This window comes from Hipposideros armiger, unplaced genomic scaffold, assembly GCF_001890085.2.
Source record: "Hipposideros armiger isolate ML-2016 unplaced genomic scaffold, ASM189008v1 scaffold_11, whole genome shotgun sequence".
NCBI lineage: Eukaryota > Metazoa > Chordata > Mammalia > Chiroptera > Hipposideridae > Hipposideros > Hipposideros armiger.
In genome coordinates, this window is record NW_017731361.1 from 5434416 (window position 1) to 5453810 (window position 19395).

The 19395-nt window shown below is 47.0% G+C and overlaps 1 protein-coding gene across 4 annotated transcripts in view; it reads left to right on the plus strand.

The window, feature by feature from the left end:
* Positions 1-19395, plus strand: part of ARHGAP26 (Rho GTPase activating protein 26) — a 426643-nt gene that overhangs the window by 400638 nt on the left and 6610 nt on the right. For 2 of the 4 annotated variants that reach the window (XM_019663126.1, XM_019663141.1), the window contains exons 21-22: positions 5282-5554; positions 11403-11494. In XM_019663126.1, the coding sequence (XP_019518671.1) occupies positions 5282-5554; positions 11403-11494 (365 nt within the window). The remainder of the gene's footprint in view (positions 1-5281; positions 5555-11402; positions 11495-19395) is intronic. The other 2 variants (XM_019663136.1, XM_019663152.1) reach the window with 2 other exon arrangements.

Genomic DNA, 19395 nt, shown 5'->3' on the forward strand with positions numbered 1-19395 from the left:
TGTGATTGTTGGAAAAGTCATGATGTATTTTTGCAATAAAAAACATAGAAAAAATACGTCATGACTTTTCTGACAACCCAATAGAAAGAGAGATAGAGAAAATATATACACATTTTAAGAAGGAAAAACGGTATTAAAATTGTGATACTCAATATATACCAATAACAAAAGATGAATACAAGTCTTGTGTATACATTTTTCGGGCACCCCAGTAGAGGGGCGGGGTGGGAGGGGGGAGCAATACACACCAGTCCCCCATGGGTTTAATAACAGCGTCCCTGTTCCCGCTGTCATTGGGAACTGGGACCGAGAGAGCATTAAGGTCAGTGTCGGGCCAGCAATCCCACAAGCCCAGCCCAGGCCCGAGGTCCTTGACTGGGAGCCTGGGCACCGCCTGGCCGAGAGGAGCAGATGCCAGCTATGTACGCTGCTGGCTGAAGGCTCTTCGGCTTTTCTGTGCATCTCATCCCTCTTCCTGAGCCTGACCTCTAAGAGCCCTGCACTCAGCTAACCATCGGCCACTCCCAGGTCCTCCTGAAGCTGCCATACTCTTTGAGCAGGGGTCTCACATCCCCAGGATGTATTTGTCTGTCTCTGTCCATCTGCCTGTCTCCTTCCCCACACGACCTTCTTGGCACAATGCCCTTTGGAAAATTGACATTGCTTCCAGATGGAAGCAGAACACGGGAAGGGAATTAGATTCCTTTTTATGGCACTGGAAATGCTAGGAAAGAGCAGAATCCGAGGTAACCTTGGTGAACCGGGGGAAATAAAGGGCCCATCTAATTTTTTTTTAATGATAGTGCTCCATGCTGGTAGAGCCGTGGTGGGAGGCAAGGGGCAGCCCACACACACTGTTCGTGGAATGTCATTCAGTAGAGTCTTTCTGAAAAGCTGTTTGCTAGGCTGTATCAAGACCCTTTTGAAAAAAACGCCTAGCCTTTGACCCACTAATTTAACTTCCAGGAATTTATGCTAAGGAAACAATTGGAGACAGGCAATGGTCCTCAGTAAGGATGTGAGTTATAGCACTATTTATAATGGCTAAAGGGGGATAATCTGAGTGTACACAATAAGAGAATAGTTACATAAATCAGAGTATACCCTACAATAGAATACCCTGTAACCGTTTTAAAAATATATCAAAGTCTTTTTAATGATATTGGAAAATGCTTTATTAAGTAAAAAAAGGCTACTAACTCTGTTTGTAGTATTATCATGTACCCCACCCTCCCCGAAAAAGGAAGAGGAAATATGCCAAGATGTTAACAGTGATTATCAGTGGAATAAATTATGTGTGCATTTATTACTTTTGTTGCTTTTGAGTATTTTCCAATTTCCTACAAGACAATCTGAAATTTTGAGTATCAGAATTTATATAAAAAAAACCAACATTAGCTTTCTTCTTAAAGGTGAGCTTACTGCTCATCTTATAGCAACTCAGGCTGTGACTCCTGTGCTGTGGAGACCAGAGAGGGACTGCCACGTTCACGATCAGATTGGGAGGCTGTGGGCAGCCCTGTCTGTCCACAGCACGACAGGCATGCCCTGGCTGGTACAGCAGACGTTCCATCATTCAAGTGAGTCACCACAGAAGGTGTCAAGCTTACGATATTGCTACACACTGTACTTGAACTATCAGCCACAACCCAGCGTGCTGCCAGGCCTCTGAGCCTTATCTTCCTAAACCGTTATTTCTTCCCTGTCCAGTGAATGTCAGAGGGACTGACTGGGATTGTCTGACTCCTTCTGAGGACACTGTAGACCAGGAAACCAAAGCTGATGCCAGACTTCCCCTTAAATCCAAGGCAGACGCGCAAATGTTCCCTCCATGCTAAAGTTTAAGCTGTTGTTGCTGTCATTGGGCCTGCATGCGGGGGCCTGGGGGAACCCCAGGAATATTTAGGGTTAAAAAAAAGTGCTGGAGTGTTCATCTGAGATACTCCCAAGCTGTACGCTGAGGGCTGCAGAGAGGCCTTCAGGGGTCATCTGCTAAGATTGTAATTTTAAAATTATTTTCTCCTATCCTGTTATCTTTGGCCTCATTAGTGGGAAACGAGTTTTGAGAATTCAATATTGGAGGCTTCCGAGCCAATAGGAAAGTTGACCATTTTTTTTTGTTTGGCTGTTTTGTTTTGGACTTTTTAGGGGTGCTGTTGTTTAACCTCTAACCAGACACTTCTGGAGGGAAATGGATAATAGAACATTATACAAAGAGTCTTGGGCTGTTATCATCCGTATGCACCTTATTTCCCAACTATGTCTTCTCTGAGTTGCATCAACACTAAAATATAATGTGCTCTCTGTTCTTGGAGGAACATTTCTATGTTTAGGGTCATTCAGCTGCCACAGGCCTCCATCACGGGAGTAAATAAAAGTGTTCAATGGTATTGTTGATAGTGAGCTTCCTTGACATGACTCTGAAGCACAAATAAACAAAAGGCGTAATTCTATCAGTAGTTTAAGAAATCATAGAAGTACCGTGGGGTATGCCTTTTATTGTTACTACTAAAACATGGTGGTCATAAATTTTAAACTGCGGTCCTTTTATAGCAAATAAATGTTATTGCTCTGACTAAAACACAAGCAAACAAATGAAATTCTACTAGTTGTTAAAAATTGCAGTTAATACTGTGGCCATTGACATGGGGATTGAAGAGTAAGTTCCTATAGCTGTTATGAATACCCTGCATTCTCACCGCACCCCCGGATCATTTCAGCCATGTGCTACTGGCCAAGAACCACTTCGATATCCAAGGACGTGAGAAAACATTCAAAACCCACACTGTGTTCACACACTATGTTCCCAACTGGGCCTTAGCTAAAGGCATAATTCTTGGTACAGATGAAATAGGAAACTGGAGGTGTTTCCTACTTATAAAAGCCACTAAAAAAAAAAAATCCTCAAAAAAATGTCCTAAGGACTTTTAAATTGTCCTGTGCTAACCACTGACTAGAAGAACAGCTTAGTCCAGGCCTCAGGGCCTGGGCTGCTCTCTTGAACCTCCAAGCTGCCCCTTGTCAGAACTCGGGTTCCTGGGCTGGGCTGCACTCTGGAAGTCGTCCGCCGGTCACTGGTGCCTGCTAGGTCATTATCTTGCGGGGCGCGTTGTGGTTGGAGGACTGAGGAAGCCTTTTTTACCAGCTGCAACTGCAGAAGAAATGAGGCAGCACTTTCTCCCAGGACTGGAGACAAAGTCAAGTGGGAGCAAATACAAAACTAATAATAGAGTAACTTATCCCTCAGCGGGTGAATCTTACTATCTTCTGTTACCGTTGTTTTTTTATCTGTCCCTTCTGGTCAAATACATTGTAAGCTCTTGAAGGTAGGAATTTTGGCAAAGGCTAAATCGTAGTCTACCAGTTGTCCTCATCATACGAGGTGTCCAATGTCTAGTCTTTGGGGGATTCATGAGAAAAAAGAAGAAGAAAGCCATGCTCTTTGAATGGAATCTCTTCTACTGTATGGGATGGATTCTGTCTGCTGGGTGAAGCTACCAGACAGAAGACTGGAGGCAGGCTTGGGGACTTGTTGCACTTTACAGTGTGTTGGGTCTTATTGAGCCTGTCTGTTGCTGCATTCCTATTTTCCTTTGCAAATGTGCTAGGCATCTAAAGAAAATCATAAATCAGTGGTTAAGAGGCTTCTAGTGCTATGGCTGGATCTGTGAAGACGCTTGGCACATCGAGGACAGAGCAAGTCCTGCTACCCCAGAGGTGGTCCACTGTGGCAGCAAGAGCCCTGGGCTTGGGGCCAGAGACTGGGGGTCCAAACCTCAGGCTTGTCACTCACAGGCTGTATGTCTTCAGGCAAGCTTTTCAAGTTTCCACATCTGTGAAATGGGAACTATAATTGGTGCCTCTTGGCTTGTTGGATGGGTTAAATGAGATTCATTGATTCACTTAGTAATTATTCATTGAATACCTACAGGCACTATTTTAGGACTTGGAGATAACAGCCATAAACAAAATGGACACTGCCTCGTGGAACTTATATTCTAGAAATATAATGCACTTAAACGGCATTTAAGAAATGTTTCATTCAGTTAGCCTGAGGATATCTGATGAACTCACAGAATGGGTTTTTACTGTATATTGCCATAGGAATTTATGGCACAACCACAGGTAATTGGGGCCATAATTGGGCCTCGTGTTTGAACTGCGAATGTCCCATCAAGTAGGACATTTATGCGTTCTTGCTAAAGCCCACTGTGTTTAGAAAGGCTGGCCCCTGGATTGAATTGCTGTCATTTCACCTCTGTAAAGTGCTTGGACCGAACAGTCCAGCCATCGGCGGAGGTGTTGTGGCCAAGTGGTTCCCACATTGTTTTCTTAGTCATTAGTTTGCACTGTCTGTGACTTAATATGATTTTATAGAGCTGCTAAGATGTTTGTTTATTTGTGTAATTTGTGGAAATAAGTCAAAGCGCTAGCATGACCAATTAAAATCAAACCACATTTTAGTGAGTAATTGCAACCTTTCCTCTCCAAACTTTTGATCAGCCACCCAAGAACAAAATGACAGATTTAAGGTTTCCATTCCTCCTTTTTTTTTTTTTCACGGCTTCCCCTCTGGAGGTTTTTCTTTGAGCATCAGAAATGCCCAGAATCCATGAAAAGAGAAAGAACAGGCCTGGAAAGCAAACCTCAGAGGAACTGCACGTTTCCCGTAATTGCAAGCCCTTGCCCAAGAGGTGTGTGTGCAGACCCGTCCTCCTTCCGCTATCATTTTTCTAATGCAGTAGTTCTCTGGGTCTCCAATGGGCACACAGCCCATTTAGTTAAAAACGTAAACAGGAAATTGTTTTCTGGCTGAATGGCCTATGTGGCCCAGAAAAATGGTCATTTTTGCTGAGACACAACTTTAAAAACACTCACGCAGCAGTGGAAGCTAAAAGCTGGCTATAAGCTCGCCCTGCCCCACACAGAGGCTGGCGATGGGATATGGGTGTGGGAACGCCTGTACATGGGATCAGGGCCTTTTTCACTGATGGCCACAGGCACACTGGACACTATGGAAGAAGCTCCTGTCACATAGAAAGCAGTTGTTCTGCAGGGAAAAGACGCATTGATGATCCAAGGAATTACAGAACAGGCCTTACTTGGAAGACACGGAGGTTTGGTCTGGAGAAATGTGATTTGGTGCTGACGACACACCCTGGGATTCGGTGCTTCCCTAGTCCGCTCCGGCTCTCCATCACCTGGCTTTCCATGAACCTCCCATGCTCCTGTTGTGGTTTCCCTGTGTGATGATGAGTTTTCTGGTTGTTATGTCTTGCAGCCCCCCGAATCCAAGCCCAACTTCACCCCTCTCGCCTTCTTGGCCCATGTTCTCGGCGCCATCCAGCCCTATGCCCACCTCATCCACGTCCAGCGACTCATCCCCCATCAGGTCTGTTGCAGGGTTTGTTGGTTTTCTGTTGCTGCCGTTGTTCTCATTGGCTTGGTCCTCTCTTCATGCAGTGTTCAGCCTCCTCGTCAAATTTGTTCCCTGCCATCCAAACCTGCACTTGCTTTTTGACAGGCCAGAAGAAACGGTTCGTGAAGACTCCAGGTAAAATCAGGGATGATGACCAGCCCGACCCGCTTTATCCAAAGCTGGTCAGGGACCATGGCAGGCCAGCCTCTGCCCTCCTGCAATTTCAGCCTGAGATCTAAAGCTGGGAGGGACCATTTGCATGAACCAGCAAGGCATCTTCCACGCCTTCCTGAACCCTTCCTTCGGTTCCTGAACTAATATCCTGTGATGCCTGGAGTTTGGGGAAAGAGTACCTCCTGAACGGGCTCCTGTTTGGCTCACTCTCTGAATCATGGGGCTCTCTGTGCCTTGGTCTAAGATAATAGGTCTAAGATAATATCAGAAGGAACAGTGCCGAGACACATATGGGCCTTTTCTTCCCTCTTTTTTTTTTTTTATCAGGTAGCATCAGGCAACGTTTATTTGTGGGGTTGGGCTATCGGCCATGAGCACTGACACCTAGTTGCCGAGAACAGACCACTGGGAGAGAGACGAATGTAACACAGAGAGACAGAGCGATTTCTCTTTAAATTATTCATGGCTGCCTCTTTCCCTCCATGTCCTCCTCCCAGGAATCGCCAGTGCTCCCAGCCTGCCTCTACCGCCATGTGTCGTGAACCCTTAGCTCTCATGGGAACAGGCAGCACCTCTTTCTGAGGGCTGACCTATTTCCTCTGCCTAAGGGCCATGATAGAGATTTCCTGCTTTGATGATGTGCAAACGTAATTCTTTGCACTTGAGTTCTTTGGAGAAAAGCAGCTGTTTAAATCCAGGAAAAGAATTAATTAATAAAAACCCTGCAGAATCCCTGTGCTATTAGGTCCTGAGCACGTGTGTCTCTCAAAACTTAGTCTCTGCTTTCAGATAATCAAAATGTAGAGCCCAATTATAAGTATCATAAGCATTTGGGGCCGTGGCAGTATTTTCTCACCCATCTTTTCCTCATAACTGGTTTTTTCCTAAGGGGTGGGTCCAGCAGAGAGGCTTAAATAATTCACGAAGCTGAGTCTCACTTTTAAAAAAAGAAAACCCCATGCTATTTATATACAGATATAAATATTACTTTATTCTCCTCCAGGCACTTTTATATCTATCATTTCATTCCATCCTTATATGAGAATGAGAGGAGAAATGGCCTAAACCCTATTATAGAGAAAAACTAAGGCACAGAGAGGTGACTTGTACGCAGTCACATGACCAGGTGAGAGCCAATCCAGAATTCAGGACTTCTTGTCCCCAACCCAGCACTCTTTCCTCCAAACATATGGGTGGCCCCAAATTCAAGTGTCCACACAACTTGCAGCCCCAGAGCCTGGCCTGCTCGTCTATGTTTTCTGTCCAGCTATGTTCTGGAATATGGGGGAAATAGCTTTCCAGTGTATTCTTTTATCTTCACCCTGGGAATAAGGTAAAAATGCAGATCATATTTTCCTGACAAATTCTTTCCTAATTTTTCTTAGACATATTCTGGGTGCTTTGGGAGATGTTAACTTTCTGGGACACTAGAAATGGCATGGATTTTTCTGTTTAGATCACCGATTGTCCCATCAGGACCTGAACCAGAGCAAACTATTGACCATAGACAGTCACTTTCCAAAATGCCTCACTCGCTCATAGCAGAGACTTGGTCATTAGAAGAATGCAGTTCTTCATTTTGATCAAAAGGGGGTAAATTCTTCAAAACATTGTCCCCTTGGACAAAGTGGGTTAGGGGACTCAGATTAGGAGAATCACGCAGCCAAAAACCTGAAATGTACTCTGCTTTGAGGATATTCCCTGTTTTGTGTCTCTGAGCTTTGGGGCCCTGTTGCCTGTCCAGTATCTCCACCTCTCCACTCCCTTCCACCTTCCAGGATATTTCCAAGTTTTTTCTTCAGCAACTCCTTTCCATCTCCCAAAGTATTTCCAGGTTGGCAGAGGACAGTGGCAATAGAACCTGCTCACCTGGTATGTTTGAGGTCATGGTTATTCAGTACCCCCTCTGGCCGTTGTTAGAATAGCACCATTTGAATGATGCTGTTCCACAACCCTTTAGGGTGCTGCCATTTTGAAATAGGCAAGGCTGAGTAGGGTTTGCAATTGGCTGTCACTGAGCTAAGGATGTATGCCAAGGTGAGCAAGGATAGGGACTGGGGAGGTAGCCCATCAAGGCTAGCCAACAGAGGGCTGAAACCCCCTAACTGCTGTTGCAGTATGCAGCCAAGAGGTGGGGGCATACACCTATTATTCAGGTCCAATGGGGCCTTCCCCCAAATCCATTTCTAGAACATGAACTTCAGACTTCCTTCCCTGGGCAGAGCTGTTAAAAATAAGTACTTAATTAGACCTAGTAAATGGTCTCATGAACGCCTACATACCGTCTCCCCTGGAAATGGCTATGCCTCCCCTCTTCAAAGCATCTCTAGTGTTTGCTAGTTCAAGCTCAGGAACGAAGATGCCTTTTACAGCACTGCAGAGAAAGGGTACCAGAGGAACATGGTCTTCCCATTCCCCCTTCCTCTCACTCATGCCTCCAGAAGCGCTCCCAGCTCCAAACCCATAATTCCACACGCACAGGGACCCCTGGAAATTGTGCCTAAAGGACCACACCGTTGCAGTCTGCCAGTCTAGCTGGCCCTACTCCCTGGAGTGCCATACAATGGAGACTGGGCTGTCATTTTGCAAGGCTTGCAAGGGCATTTGAGGGAAACTCCTCTGAGTGCTTTCCTGGCCTCGTGCCATGCTCAGAGGCGAAAATTAAAAATGAACTAGCAAAAGGTTCCAAACTCTCCCCTGCCCTTGAAGGCCCAGCTGAGGCCTGAAGGGCGTTGTCACAGGAGCAGCCTATGGCACCACAGGCTCTCGGTGTCCAGTGTTGACAGGCACTGCAGAGAGGAGGGAGCTACGGAGCCAAAGAACCAAAGATGCTTGGTGGGGATTTTGTATGTTTCTTCATCAGAGCCAAAGCCTACAAACACAGCTGCTGTGCCAACAGGAGCTGTTTGGGTAGGAAGCCTACCTAAAGCAAACTGCTCGAAGCTTTTGAGAGGGTGTGTGGCAGGGGACACTGGACTTGTTGGGATGACAGACTTTTAAAAAGATAAGACTCTCCCCTGAGTAGGGTTGCCAGATTTAGCAAATAAAATACAGAGTACCCATTTGAATTGTAGCTAAACAACAAATGACTTTTTTTTTTAGTGTAAGTATGTCCCATGTAATATTTGGGACATACTTATACTAAAAAAAAAAGTATTCCTTTTGATCTGAAATTCAAATTTAACTAGGAATCTTGTGTTTTATTTGGCAGCCCTAGTCCTGGGGAACAGAAATGGTCCGTTTAAAAAGCACTCCTTCTATCATCCCTTCCATTTTTGTGCACATCCTAGGGGGATGGAAGAAGGCCTCGGGAAAAGACCCTCTCAGACTGTCAGTTACCTGTTACTTTAAGAGAAAAACCAGGCCCTTTCCTGGCCGTTGTTTTTATTGTTAATGTCCTGTTTTATTGTCACTTCATTATTCACTTCCAAAAGCCTGATATCAGTGGAAAATTACTCCTCTTGAACGATAATCTTGGACACCGAAGACCATTCCCTCTGCTACCTTCCTGCCAGAAACCCCCATCGGTTGTCCTGGCTCGCCCCTGTTTTGTCCCTTCCCCTGTTTAATGAGGTTAATAAGTAACCTCTATGAAAACCCAGCTGGAGGAGACTTGCCTCAGATGATCTCTCCCTCACCTTTTATTTCCCCATTCCCCGGCCTCTGTGCTCTCTCATTACCTCCTCTGCCCTGTCTTTCAAGGGACAGTGACACTGGCTAATGTCAGCTGGATTCTCCTTCTACCTTCCATGTCGTAACAGGCTCTACTTATTTGTCTGTATGGGTTTTGGCTGAATAAATAAATAAATAAAATAAATAAATAAATAAATAAATAAAAGTTTTTCCCCTCCCTGGAAAGTTGCACGTTGGGTATTTGGCCCTTGCTGGCCAATCCACGGCCTTGGTTTAGTCAGATCACAGAATGTGCCCCTTGATCTGAACTTTATTCTGACTTAAATGATAATTGCACACGAAGCGCTGTTTTCTGATGGAGCTGATGAATTCTGAAGGCTTTTCTCTCCTTTATTCCCAGCAGACCCACTTCCTTTTCTCCCATCTTCCCAGTTTTCTCCCACCTGGCCATCCTCTCTGGGCTCCTTAAAAGACAAGAGAGAACAGCGGTAAACCGCACCCTGGCAACAAATCCTGGATCGTCATTTACGCTGCTCTTCCTGCACAACAGAACTTTCGAGCCTCCTTTCCTTCCGTTTTCACGGAGCCCAGACTAGAAGTTCTGGATAACTGGCCCTGGCATAGGTTTCCCTCCACCCGTGCTGCCTCTTCCCAAAGGGAAGCTGGACCTGGTGACTCCAAGAAATAGCAGTTCCAGAACGGCCCCAGGCGCCCTGCCCCTTGTGATACTGCTGTCTGGAGTTACCTGAGACCAGTCACACATCAGCTAAATGTCCTTTGGCCACTAGAAATCAGTGCATCCCATGGCAGGTTTGGCAGCACTGCCTGCTTGAGGCTGTCCAATAGTCAGCTGACAACAAAATAATAATATGCACCCCTGGCATCGCTGTCTAACCCAGAGAACCTACTTGTTCTTTCGTTTCTCTTCCCTGGAGCCCCTCATGTCCTTCCCTCAGATGGCTTGGAGGGAGAGGGAGATTGCTTTTGTCATATAAAGAGACAACCTTTGACTGTTACATGTCATTTTATGACCTTGGAGAAGGCCATAGATCGTTTGGAACTAGTTGGGTAGCAAGGCAAAAATTAATAGAAGGTAGTAGGATTTACCAATTCTTACGGTTAACTCGCTAGAACACAGGTTAGCAGTCTGTGGCCCTTGGGTCCAATCCGGCCCCCTACCTGCGTTTTGTAGTCAAGTTTTGATGAAACACAGCCAAACTAATTCGTTTACGTGTGATCTGTGGCTGCCTCCATGCTACAATGCAGAGAGGAGTTAATTGCACCAGAGACCATGTGGCCCACAAAGCCTCAAAGATGTACTTTACAGAAAGAGTTCGCCAACCCCAGCTATAGAACAATGATTCTCAGCCCTGGTTGCACACTAGAATCCCTTGGAGAGCATTTTTTAAATCCTGATGCCCGGTCAGCGTAGAACCCAGACATCTGCATGTTTTTAGAAAGCTCCCCAGGTGATTCTCAGGCACAGTGACAGTGCTTGTTAACACTCGTTGGACGTGAAAGGAATAAAGGCATCATGTCCGCTCTGCCATCTTCCTCCCCACACTCCCTCACGTGTGCGCTTATGCACATACATGTGTAACTGCTCACACACACACCTTGTCTGTTCCCTGCCCTACCCTGGGGGTGGCGGAGTTCTAGCTCTGGAATCCTGCCCCACCAGCCCAATGAGATACAAGTAACATCTGGGAGAGCTGATGTCAGCCCGTGGCCTAGAGCCGAAACCTGGCTTTGCTACAATTTCTCCTTTTTGACTCAGCATTGCCAGCTTTCCACAGGGTCTGTTGGGAGCGTTCTCCAGAGGGACTTGGAAGTTCTTTCCTGCCCCTACCCTCCTCCTCCTCTCAAGCCACTCCTGCTCCAGAAATGGGGCCCAGCCTGCCCTCCCACTGTCCAGCTGTTGTAACATGGCACAAGGTGACCCCACAAGAAGTGTGCTTTCTTGGGGCTTATGGCTTTTCTCTGAATAGTTCTCATTTTTCTCTAGTGACTTTTGCAACTTTTCCACCTCATGTTTTGCCATCCGGCTGCCTTGTCAGGCTCTTCCCATGACGGAGGACTAGGTGGCTTGCAGGGAAGGGGAAGACGAAAGATTAACTACCTGGGGCTTTGAGAGGGTTTTTTTTAAATGGCTAAATAAGCGCCTGTTTTCACACAGCACACCGTTCCGGAAGGCAAAAGCCTTGTACGCCTGCAAAGCTGAACACGACTCAGAGCTCTCGTTTACCGCGGGCACAGTCTTCGATAATGGTGAGTCGTCTCAGGCCCTTGCAAAGATGGGCCAAGGCCGGGGGGAGGGGGTAGCAAATAAATAACTGGAGTTTTCTAAGTTCCTGCCTACAGAAAATCTCAACAGAACAGGTAAGACTGAAAAAGCGTGTGTGTTTGTGTCTTTTCCCCAAACGAGGGAGCCCCAGCAGGCCATTGGGAGGCGCCATCAAATGTGACCAGGTGTCATCAGCCCTTCATGCTGACAGAGGCAGTCTCATCGCAGTGTGGTGGACATGAAATGCCATTTTGCCTGCATAGGACTCAGCCCAGCGCCTGGCAGTGGCTGGGCAAGTCTAGGAGACCAAGGACTTGAGGACAGGGATCCTAAGAGTGGTCAGCAGCTCACGGTGGAGATTGAAGCCGCAGGTTCTGTGACCCTTTCCTCTTGGGTTCCGTGGCACTCACTGTCCACAGCAGGCGAGGCCGAGTTCCGAGATGGCCGGGCATTAGGCGAGCTCCAGGCAGTCAGCCTCACTGCATCCCTGCTCGCCCTCCCCGTAACTGTTGGGAGAGTTGACTGCCCCAGAGCCAAACCACCCTGCTCACGTGTCCTGTGTGTCCATGGATTCGTGGCACTGGCCCCATAGAACTGGGAAGCAGTACTTGCTTAAGGCACCATTTTCATTCTTCTTTTTGTTTTCCTCCTTACAAAAAAATAGTCATAGGAATAGTTTTTAATTTAAAAATTGATATTGTAATTTGTTATACCTTATCATTTACCTAACAGGAAAATCAGGATTCTAAGGAAAAGCCCAAGTTCTTGTTAAAGCTGAGATTTTCCCCCAGATAAAGTTCTCTTTTGGGGCTGATCTTCCTGGCTTCCCGGGTGAAAGGGTCTGTTTGTTTTGCTCAAAGGAGGAAGCAAAAGCAGCTGCCTGCTTTCAGAAACTGGACATTTTCTGGGGTTCTCTTCTTGACCTCACATGGGGTGGGGGCAGAACTCCTGGGCAGGGGTGAGCATACATCGCTCCAGGGCTCCCTGTCATGGCCAGGCAGTCCACCTTGGCCCAGACCGTGCCACCTACCGCCTGCCCGAGACCCAGAAATACAAGGCCCCCAGGCTACCACAGCACGAGTCCCAGCTCCATCACTCGCTCCTGTGTGATCTCAGGCAGTGACTTAACCTCTCAGTACCTCAGTCCTCTCCTCTGTCATACAAAGATAACAGGGTTGTGAGAGAAAATTGAGATAGTGCACATCCCGTGTTTAAAATAGTACTCAACGCGTATTAAGCATTCAGTATGTCAGTGCTGTGCTTGTCAGTGTCGTCATTACATCCATCTTAGAAGAAGGCCCTGATGCTCTCATCGTTCACAGAGACAGTCTTTCCTGTTCAGCTGAGAAGGGCCCAGGCCTGGCTCTCAGCCCCTGGACTCCCTGGGCCGTGGATGTCTGTGAGGGCCCTGAGGTCCAAGCCAGGGCAGAGATGGGCTCCTGGGGGCCAGCCCTGATGGCATCCACATGTGTGCCCAGGCCCTGCATTCAGCATGGCAGAGATACTAATCGGGCATGGACAGACAGGATGGGAAGCTGGTTACGGAGCACTCGGGGGTTGCCCAAGTCACACTCAACCCTGGTCCTTCTGAGCCAGCGGGGTGGGGGTGAGCCCAGAACTACATGTGGCCTGCTGAGCCTGCGCCCTCTTTTATGGTTCTCAGAGCCCTCAAAGCACCATCCTTAAAGCTCCATTAACTTTCATTTGGGCCCTTTACAAGTCACAGCACACAAACCGCCGGTCCAGCCGCTTCTCCTGTCAGCAGCTAGAGCTTTCAGACCCCAATAGACCTCTGGAAGTGGGTCCTCTGAAGGCTGTCCAAAACGATGTCATTGGAGAGTGCACCCCAAATAAGCCCATGTCGGGGAGTCACAGCTCACTCATAACATGACACGGTTTCCACGCCACACAAACCAGAGTGGGCTGCGTGCAAGGGCTTCTGTGTCCTTGGTCAGCAGGAGGTGACTTCTGCCTAGAGGTGAGCAGGATGTGAGGGAGCCCCCTTTGCAGGTGAATTCAGTTTAAAGATCTGCCCTCTAAACCCCACTTCACTCTCCCGTGGGCAAGGCACTGCCATGTTCCTCTCAGCTGTTCACCCTGACAACACTAAGGACCCCGGTCCTGGGGGCAGAATTGGTTTAAGCTCTCAGAAGGTCTATGTATTCATGTATGTCTTGTCTGTTACTCCTTTTCCTAAGTGTAGCCTTCCAGTTTTTTTTAAACCACTTTATTAAGATACCCACATACCATACAGTTTACCCATTTACAATGTACAAGTCAGTGGTTTTTAGTGCATTCCTAGTTGTGCAACCATCACCACCATCTAATTCCAAAATGTCTTCATCACCCACAAAAGAAACCCAGTACAGTTTAGCAGTCACACCCCGTTTACCCCCAATTCTACCCCATCCAGCCTAGGCAACCACTAGTCTACTTTGTCACTACAAATTTGCCAGTTTTGGGTAATTTGTATAAATGGAATTGCACAGTATGTGGTCTTTGTAACTGGCGTCTCTTTCACTTAGCACATTTTCAAAGTTCATGTTTTATCACGCATCAGAATCGCATTCCTTTTCATTGCTAAATAATATTCCATTGTATGATTATCCCTTCATTAGCTGATGGACATTTTGAATATTTCCACTCTGGGGCTGATATGAGTAATACTGCCATCAACATCCGTGTACAAGTTTTTGTGAGGACCTGTATTTTCAGTTTGGGTGACATACCCAGGAGTGGGATTGCTAGTTCGTATGGTAACTCTATGTTTAACTGTTGAAGGAACCGCCAAACTGTTTTACCAAGGGGTTGCACCATTTTACATTCCGGCCTTCTGTTATTAAAGTCTCATTTTTTAAGTAGTTTAAGTAACTAACCACAAAAAGAAAGAAAAGACACCTCAGTAATTTTGAACTGCCAGCCCTTTGCTTCCCAGCAGGGTGTCCTGCCTGGCAGGTTCTGACTGCTCCCACCCCGCAACTTGGTAATCGTCATAAGTCCTATACTGACGAATGAGGACAGCAGAGAGGCGTGGCTTCATGAGTCAGAGGCATTACCCAAGTCTCCCTGTGGTCTCTGGGAGTCATGGCAGAGTTCATTGACACTAGTTTGTTTTTAATCAGCAATGCCAGTGACCTTTCAAATTCCCTGAACAGCAAAAGGCCAAATTAAGCTCAGAAGAAAACACCTCTCAATGTTGACTGAGCTGCAGGCGAAGGAGAGTCTGGCAAAATGTTAATCCACTGTTTACACTGGTTTGGCTGATAATATTTTATTATGTCCAATTTTTAGAAAATGCCACATATCCCTTATTTTCCCCTTCACCTTTGTAGGAGAAATCAAGCGTTAGAGGAGAAAGAAAAAACTGTTAACATGGTCAGCGGGGAGATCTTTTTCCTTGTTCTGTGTCTTGTTAGTGTATTGCTGGAGATATTAGGTAAGGGCTGTTTGAGTTGGATGCTCTGTAGCTGTCAGATGAGATCATCAGACCAATCAGAAGAAAGTTCCCTAGTGACACTGTTAGAGTGGAGTGTGTGAGTGCACGTGTTGTCTTTTCAGGGTCAAGAAGAATGAGTAAGGAGGAAGGATGAGGGAGGGGAACCTAGAGGGGAAAGTCTGCTGTTTCGTAATGGTTAACTTCCAAGCCCGTGGAGCCCAGGGGCCCGGGCGTGCTGCGAGCGTGCAGTGGCCGCCCTGTCAGCGTTTGGACTTTGTGCAGCGGGGATTGGATGTGCAATACTGGGAAATAACTCCAGTGTCAGCCTTTCCCAATCTACTGGGAAACTGTCCACTTCACCAAGAGCAAGTGCCTCCGACAGTAACTGGAAAGAGACATAGCTCATGTTCTCAGGAACGTTTAGTCATTGTGAAGCTGTGTGATTAGTGATACCTGGAAAATTCACGTGGCGTTCACGAAAATTGAGCTCTGGGAATACTTTTATCACGGTTGGAGGTGGGCTGGATCCATTCATTCTCAGGGCACAGGGTGCAGCATGAGGACAAAGCAGGAATGCCCCAGGTTTCTTTGCTCATAAAGAATGCTCTCACGTTGGGGGGCGGGGGCTGCTGAGCTGCATAGGCAATGGGGTTACTTACAGAGGAGAGCTTCACAGCGGAGGCCTTTCTGCCGCCCTAGCTATCTCTGCTGCGCAGACCAAGCCCAGAGAGCCTCCATCTCTCACCTGGGCGTTTCCACCAGCTGCCTAACTGGTCTTGTCACATCCACTCTGACCCCCATAACCCGTTCTCTACACAGCAGTCAGAGTGACCTTTGAAAAATGGAAATCATATCATGTTCTTCTCCTGCTTAAAATTCTCCAGGGGCCTCTGTTGCTTTAAGAATTATTGATGAGGACCTCCAGGGTCCCGCCCCTGCCCCTCTGCTGCCCTCTCACCCTCCCTCCATACTCAGGCAGCCTCACAGGCCTTCTTTATATTCCCAGAGGGGGTCAGCAAAACCGAGACCTGCCAGTCAAATCCAGCCCACTGCCGTTTTCATAAATAAAGCTTTGCTGGAACACAGCCACACCGTTTTGTTTACATATTGATGACATGATGGTGGCAGAGTTGAGACACCTATTTACTGCCTGGCTCTTTAAGAAAAATTTGCAGACTACTGTTCTAAATTCACACCATCTTTAGCTGTTCCCCACCTTCAAACCGTTGCACTTGCATCATCCGCTGCCCAGTGGCTCCTTTGGATCGTGTAGGTTTTAGCCTGTCAAACTCCCTCCACCCACCCACCCACATCCCCATCCCAGTCTCTCTGTCCCCCACAACTCTACCTATGCTTAGCTGTTATAGATTATTCCTCCCTGAAAGCAAAATCTTGTCTGCTTGCTCTGTACTGTGTGCAGGGACATAGCCCAGTGTCTGGCACATGGTAGGTGCTTAATGCACATTGGCTAAATGAGTCAATGCATTCGAACTGCACAGGGGTCTGTGCCTCTTCCAGTCAGTGCTGACTGCTTCCCCTTGGGGCAGCCAGCCATTAGAGACCTCAGCCACACACTTGCTCCTTGTCCACAGCGAGCGAAAGAGGAGAGAGCATGAGTTGTGTCTGCAGGGGTGTGTGGTGTATGTATGGACAGAGCTGAGAGAAAGTGGTTGGCAGGAAGCACGCCTGTGTCAGCCGCAGCTTATATTTATTATATGCTTGCCGAGCTGGAGAGCTGCCCAGGCAGCTTGCTGCAGCACCTTGTGTGTTTATATAGCACATTGGACACTGGTGCAATTCAGAAGGGTGGACATTGGCTCGATTCAGCCCAACAAGCACTTATGAGCATCTTCAAGGTCCAAAGCATTGGGCTAGGCAAAAGTGGTCATGGTTAAGACCGCTTCTAACCATGGTCAGACATCCTGGATCCGGATTCACCTCCATCATCTACCAGCTGTGTAATTGAGGGGAAGATGCTTAACCTCTCTGAGTCTGTCTCTTATCAGTAAAAGGATAATAGAGCCAACCCCATAGTCATTCTGAAAACGAAAGGAGGTGATGCAAAGAACTTAGCAAAAGACCTACCACTTGGTATGTGCATATGTATCACCATTCTTATCTGGAGGGGGGGGGTTGGAAGGGTGCGGGGGGGGTACATTCTCTGCTTGGATTAGAGGTATAATGTAGTGGGAAAGGGCTCTGGCTCTGGAGTCAGGCAAGCTGGGTTCAAACTCTCTGTTCTACCATTGTGACCTTGCACAAATTAATGTACTCTGTGAGACTTCATCTTCTCACCTGTGAAATAGGGATGATAATATGATCTTCAGGAACAAATGAGTCAATATACATCTAAGTCTCTGAGCCCGTGGCTGCTTCCCAGCCACCATTTCTAGGTGTTGGCTTCTGTCCTTATAATTCACCAGGCAGAGGGGAGGAGTGAAGAATGTTGCATGATATAATGCTGGTTAGGGAAGCAAAGCTTAACACATTTGAGCAGCATTAATAGATGCAAGAATAAGTGGAATGTCCCATGAGCTTTCCAGAAGTCTGGAGAAGGGAGGGGGCAGGTAGATGGGACTCCTGATGGGACTCGATATTTATGGAGGGGTTTCAGCTAAGCCTTGAAGTGTGAGGACAGGAAACAAGACAACAGAAAGTGGGGGGCGGGGGAGGGGGTGCATCTGGTGCTGCCTCCATCCTCCATCAGCTAGTGAGAATTTGTATTTTAATTCTTAGTACCACCCTCATCACAGAGGTATTTTGGCATAGGAAAGTCGGCTTTCTTAACTTTATGTGAACAAGTTAACTTTATGTGAACAAGTTAAAATACAGATCCCTGGGCCCCCCTCCTAGAGATTCTGCTTTAAGTGATGTGCCATGGGGCCCAGGAGACTGAAGTTTTGATAAGCATCCAGGTGGGTACCACACCTTGATAAAGCCCGACTTGAAGGCGCCAGTGAGTCAGCATTGCTCTAAGGCTGCATTGCCCCCTGTTGACACATGTCTTCTTTCATCTCTTCTTCTCCAGTTTGGAGGGCCTCCTTTGTCCCCACTGATTCCCTTACTCTGCAAATTCCATTTCTGATTGCAGACTTGACCACCTCAGCACCTGAGCTGTGTTTGAACAGCTGGCCAGGAAGGGAAAATGCCTGAAGACGTAGACCCCAATGTAGCCAGTGGAGAAACAACTCCACCAGCTGCTTTGCTGGAAGGTGGGAGGGGCCTTTTTCTATTCTATGTTTTGTTTGATTGGTGGGTTATTCTTTCTAGGTCTTTCTATTTTGGAGAGTGAGCTTGGTCTGTTTGGGTTCTGAACATGTGAGGTGGGTGTTCCTCTCAGGCTCTTACCCAGGTTTTACCAGGAGAGCATCTTGCTGACCAGTTCAAGTGAATGGTCAAATGCCGCAGGGCCCCCTACTGACAGCCTATACTGAGCATCTGCCGTGTCCTGACTCTGTGCTGAGTGCTTTCACCACGTTGGCTCCTTCCTAATAACACAAGAGCCCACTGAGGGGGAGAGAGTTTTATTGTTACCACTTTAATAGGTGCAGACACTAGAAATGGCCTTGGCAGTGTCAGCTGGATGGATAGGCAGAAGGCAAAGGTATTTGGATACTAGTATTATGGCGCCAGGATTGGAGAGCTTGGTCATTGCAGAAGTGCGGCTACTTTTAAGTTGTGTGTGTTCTTCTACAGCACTTCGCTTCTGGGCTCCTTATGTGGGTGTCATGAATGCAGAGTACCCTTGCTCCTTTGGGTTGATTCCTGAAGCCTAGTGATATGAAATTATGCACGCATTTTGGAGGCCAACTAACTGCTGTTTGACCTTGTCTTTTCCTACAGAGGCATTCACACTCTGGACAAGGTTGACTGTGACCTTCCGCACGCTTCAGTGCGTGTCCTGCTCCTCCCCATTTGCTCCCGTTCTTGCTTCTTTCTCTACAAACTGAAACTAGACTTATATAGTAGTCTTGGGGGCGGAAATGCTTTTCTAAAACAAGCTCAGGAAGTCACTTAATTAGCCTAGGAAGGGAATAGGGGAAAAATTCATTCTCTCCAAACAATCTCAGAAAATTAGAGTTTCCCTAATCCGTTAGGAGCAGATGCCCAGCCTCACCCACGAGTGATTTGTACATTCCCAGTTCACAAGCACGAACACCCCCATCTCCAAGTCCCTCAGTTCCTCCTTCCTTCCTGCTTTAACTGCTTTGCAGACTCAGCTGGATTTTATGTAATCTTTGCAATATCACCGTAGTTTCCATGGAGATGGGGTATGATGTCATAGAAATGGGTATATATTTGGATATTGAAAAATCAAAGGGGCAGAAATTTTGAAAGTTGCAATACAGGAAGAGGACAGCTTGCAGACCTGTATACAGGAGAGAGGAAAATTCTAGCGAACAGGAAAGACAGCTAAGAAAGATTATATGGTTGGAACAGAGAGAGGGG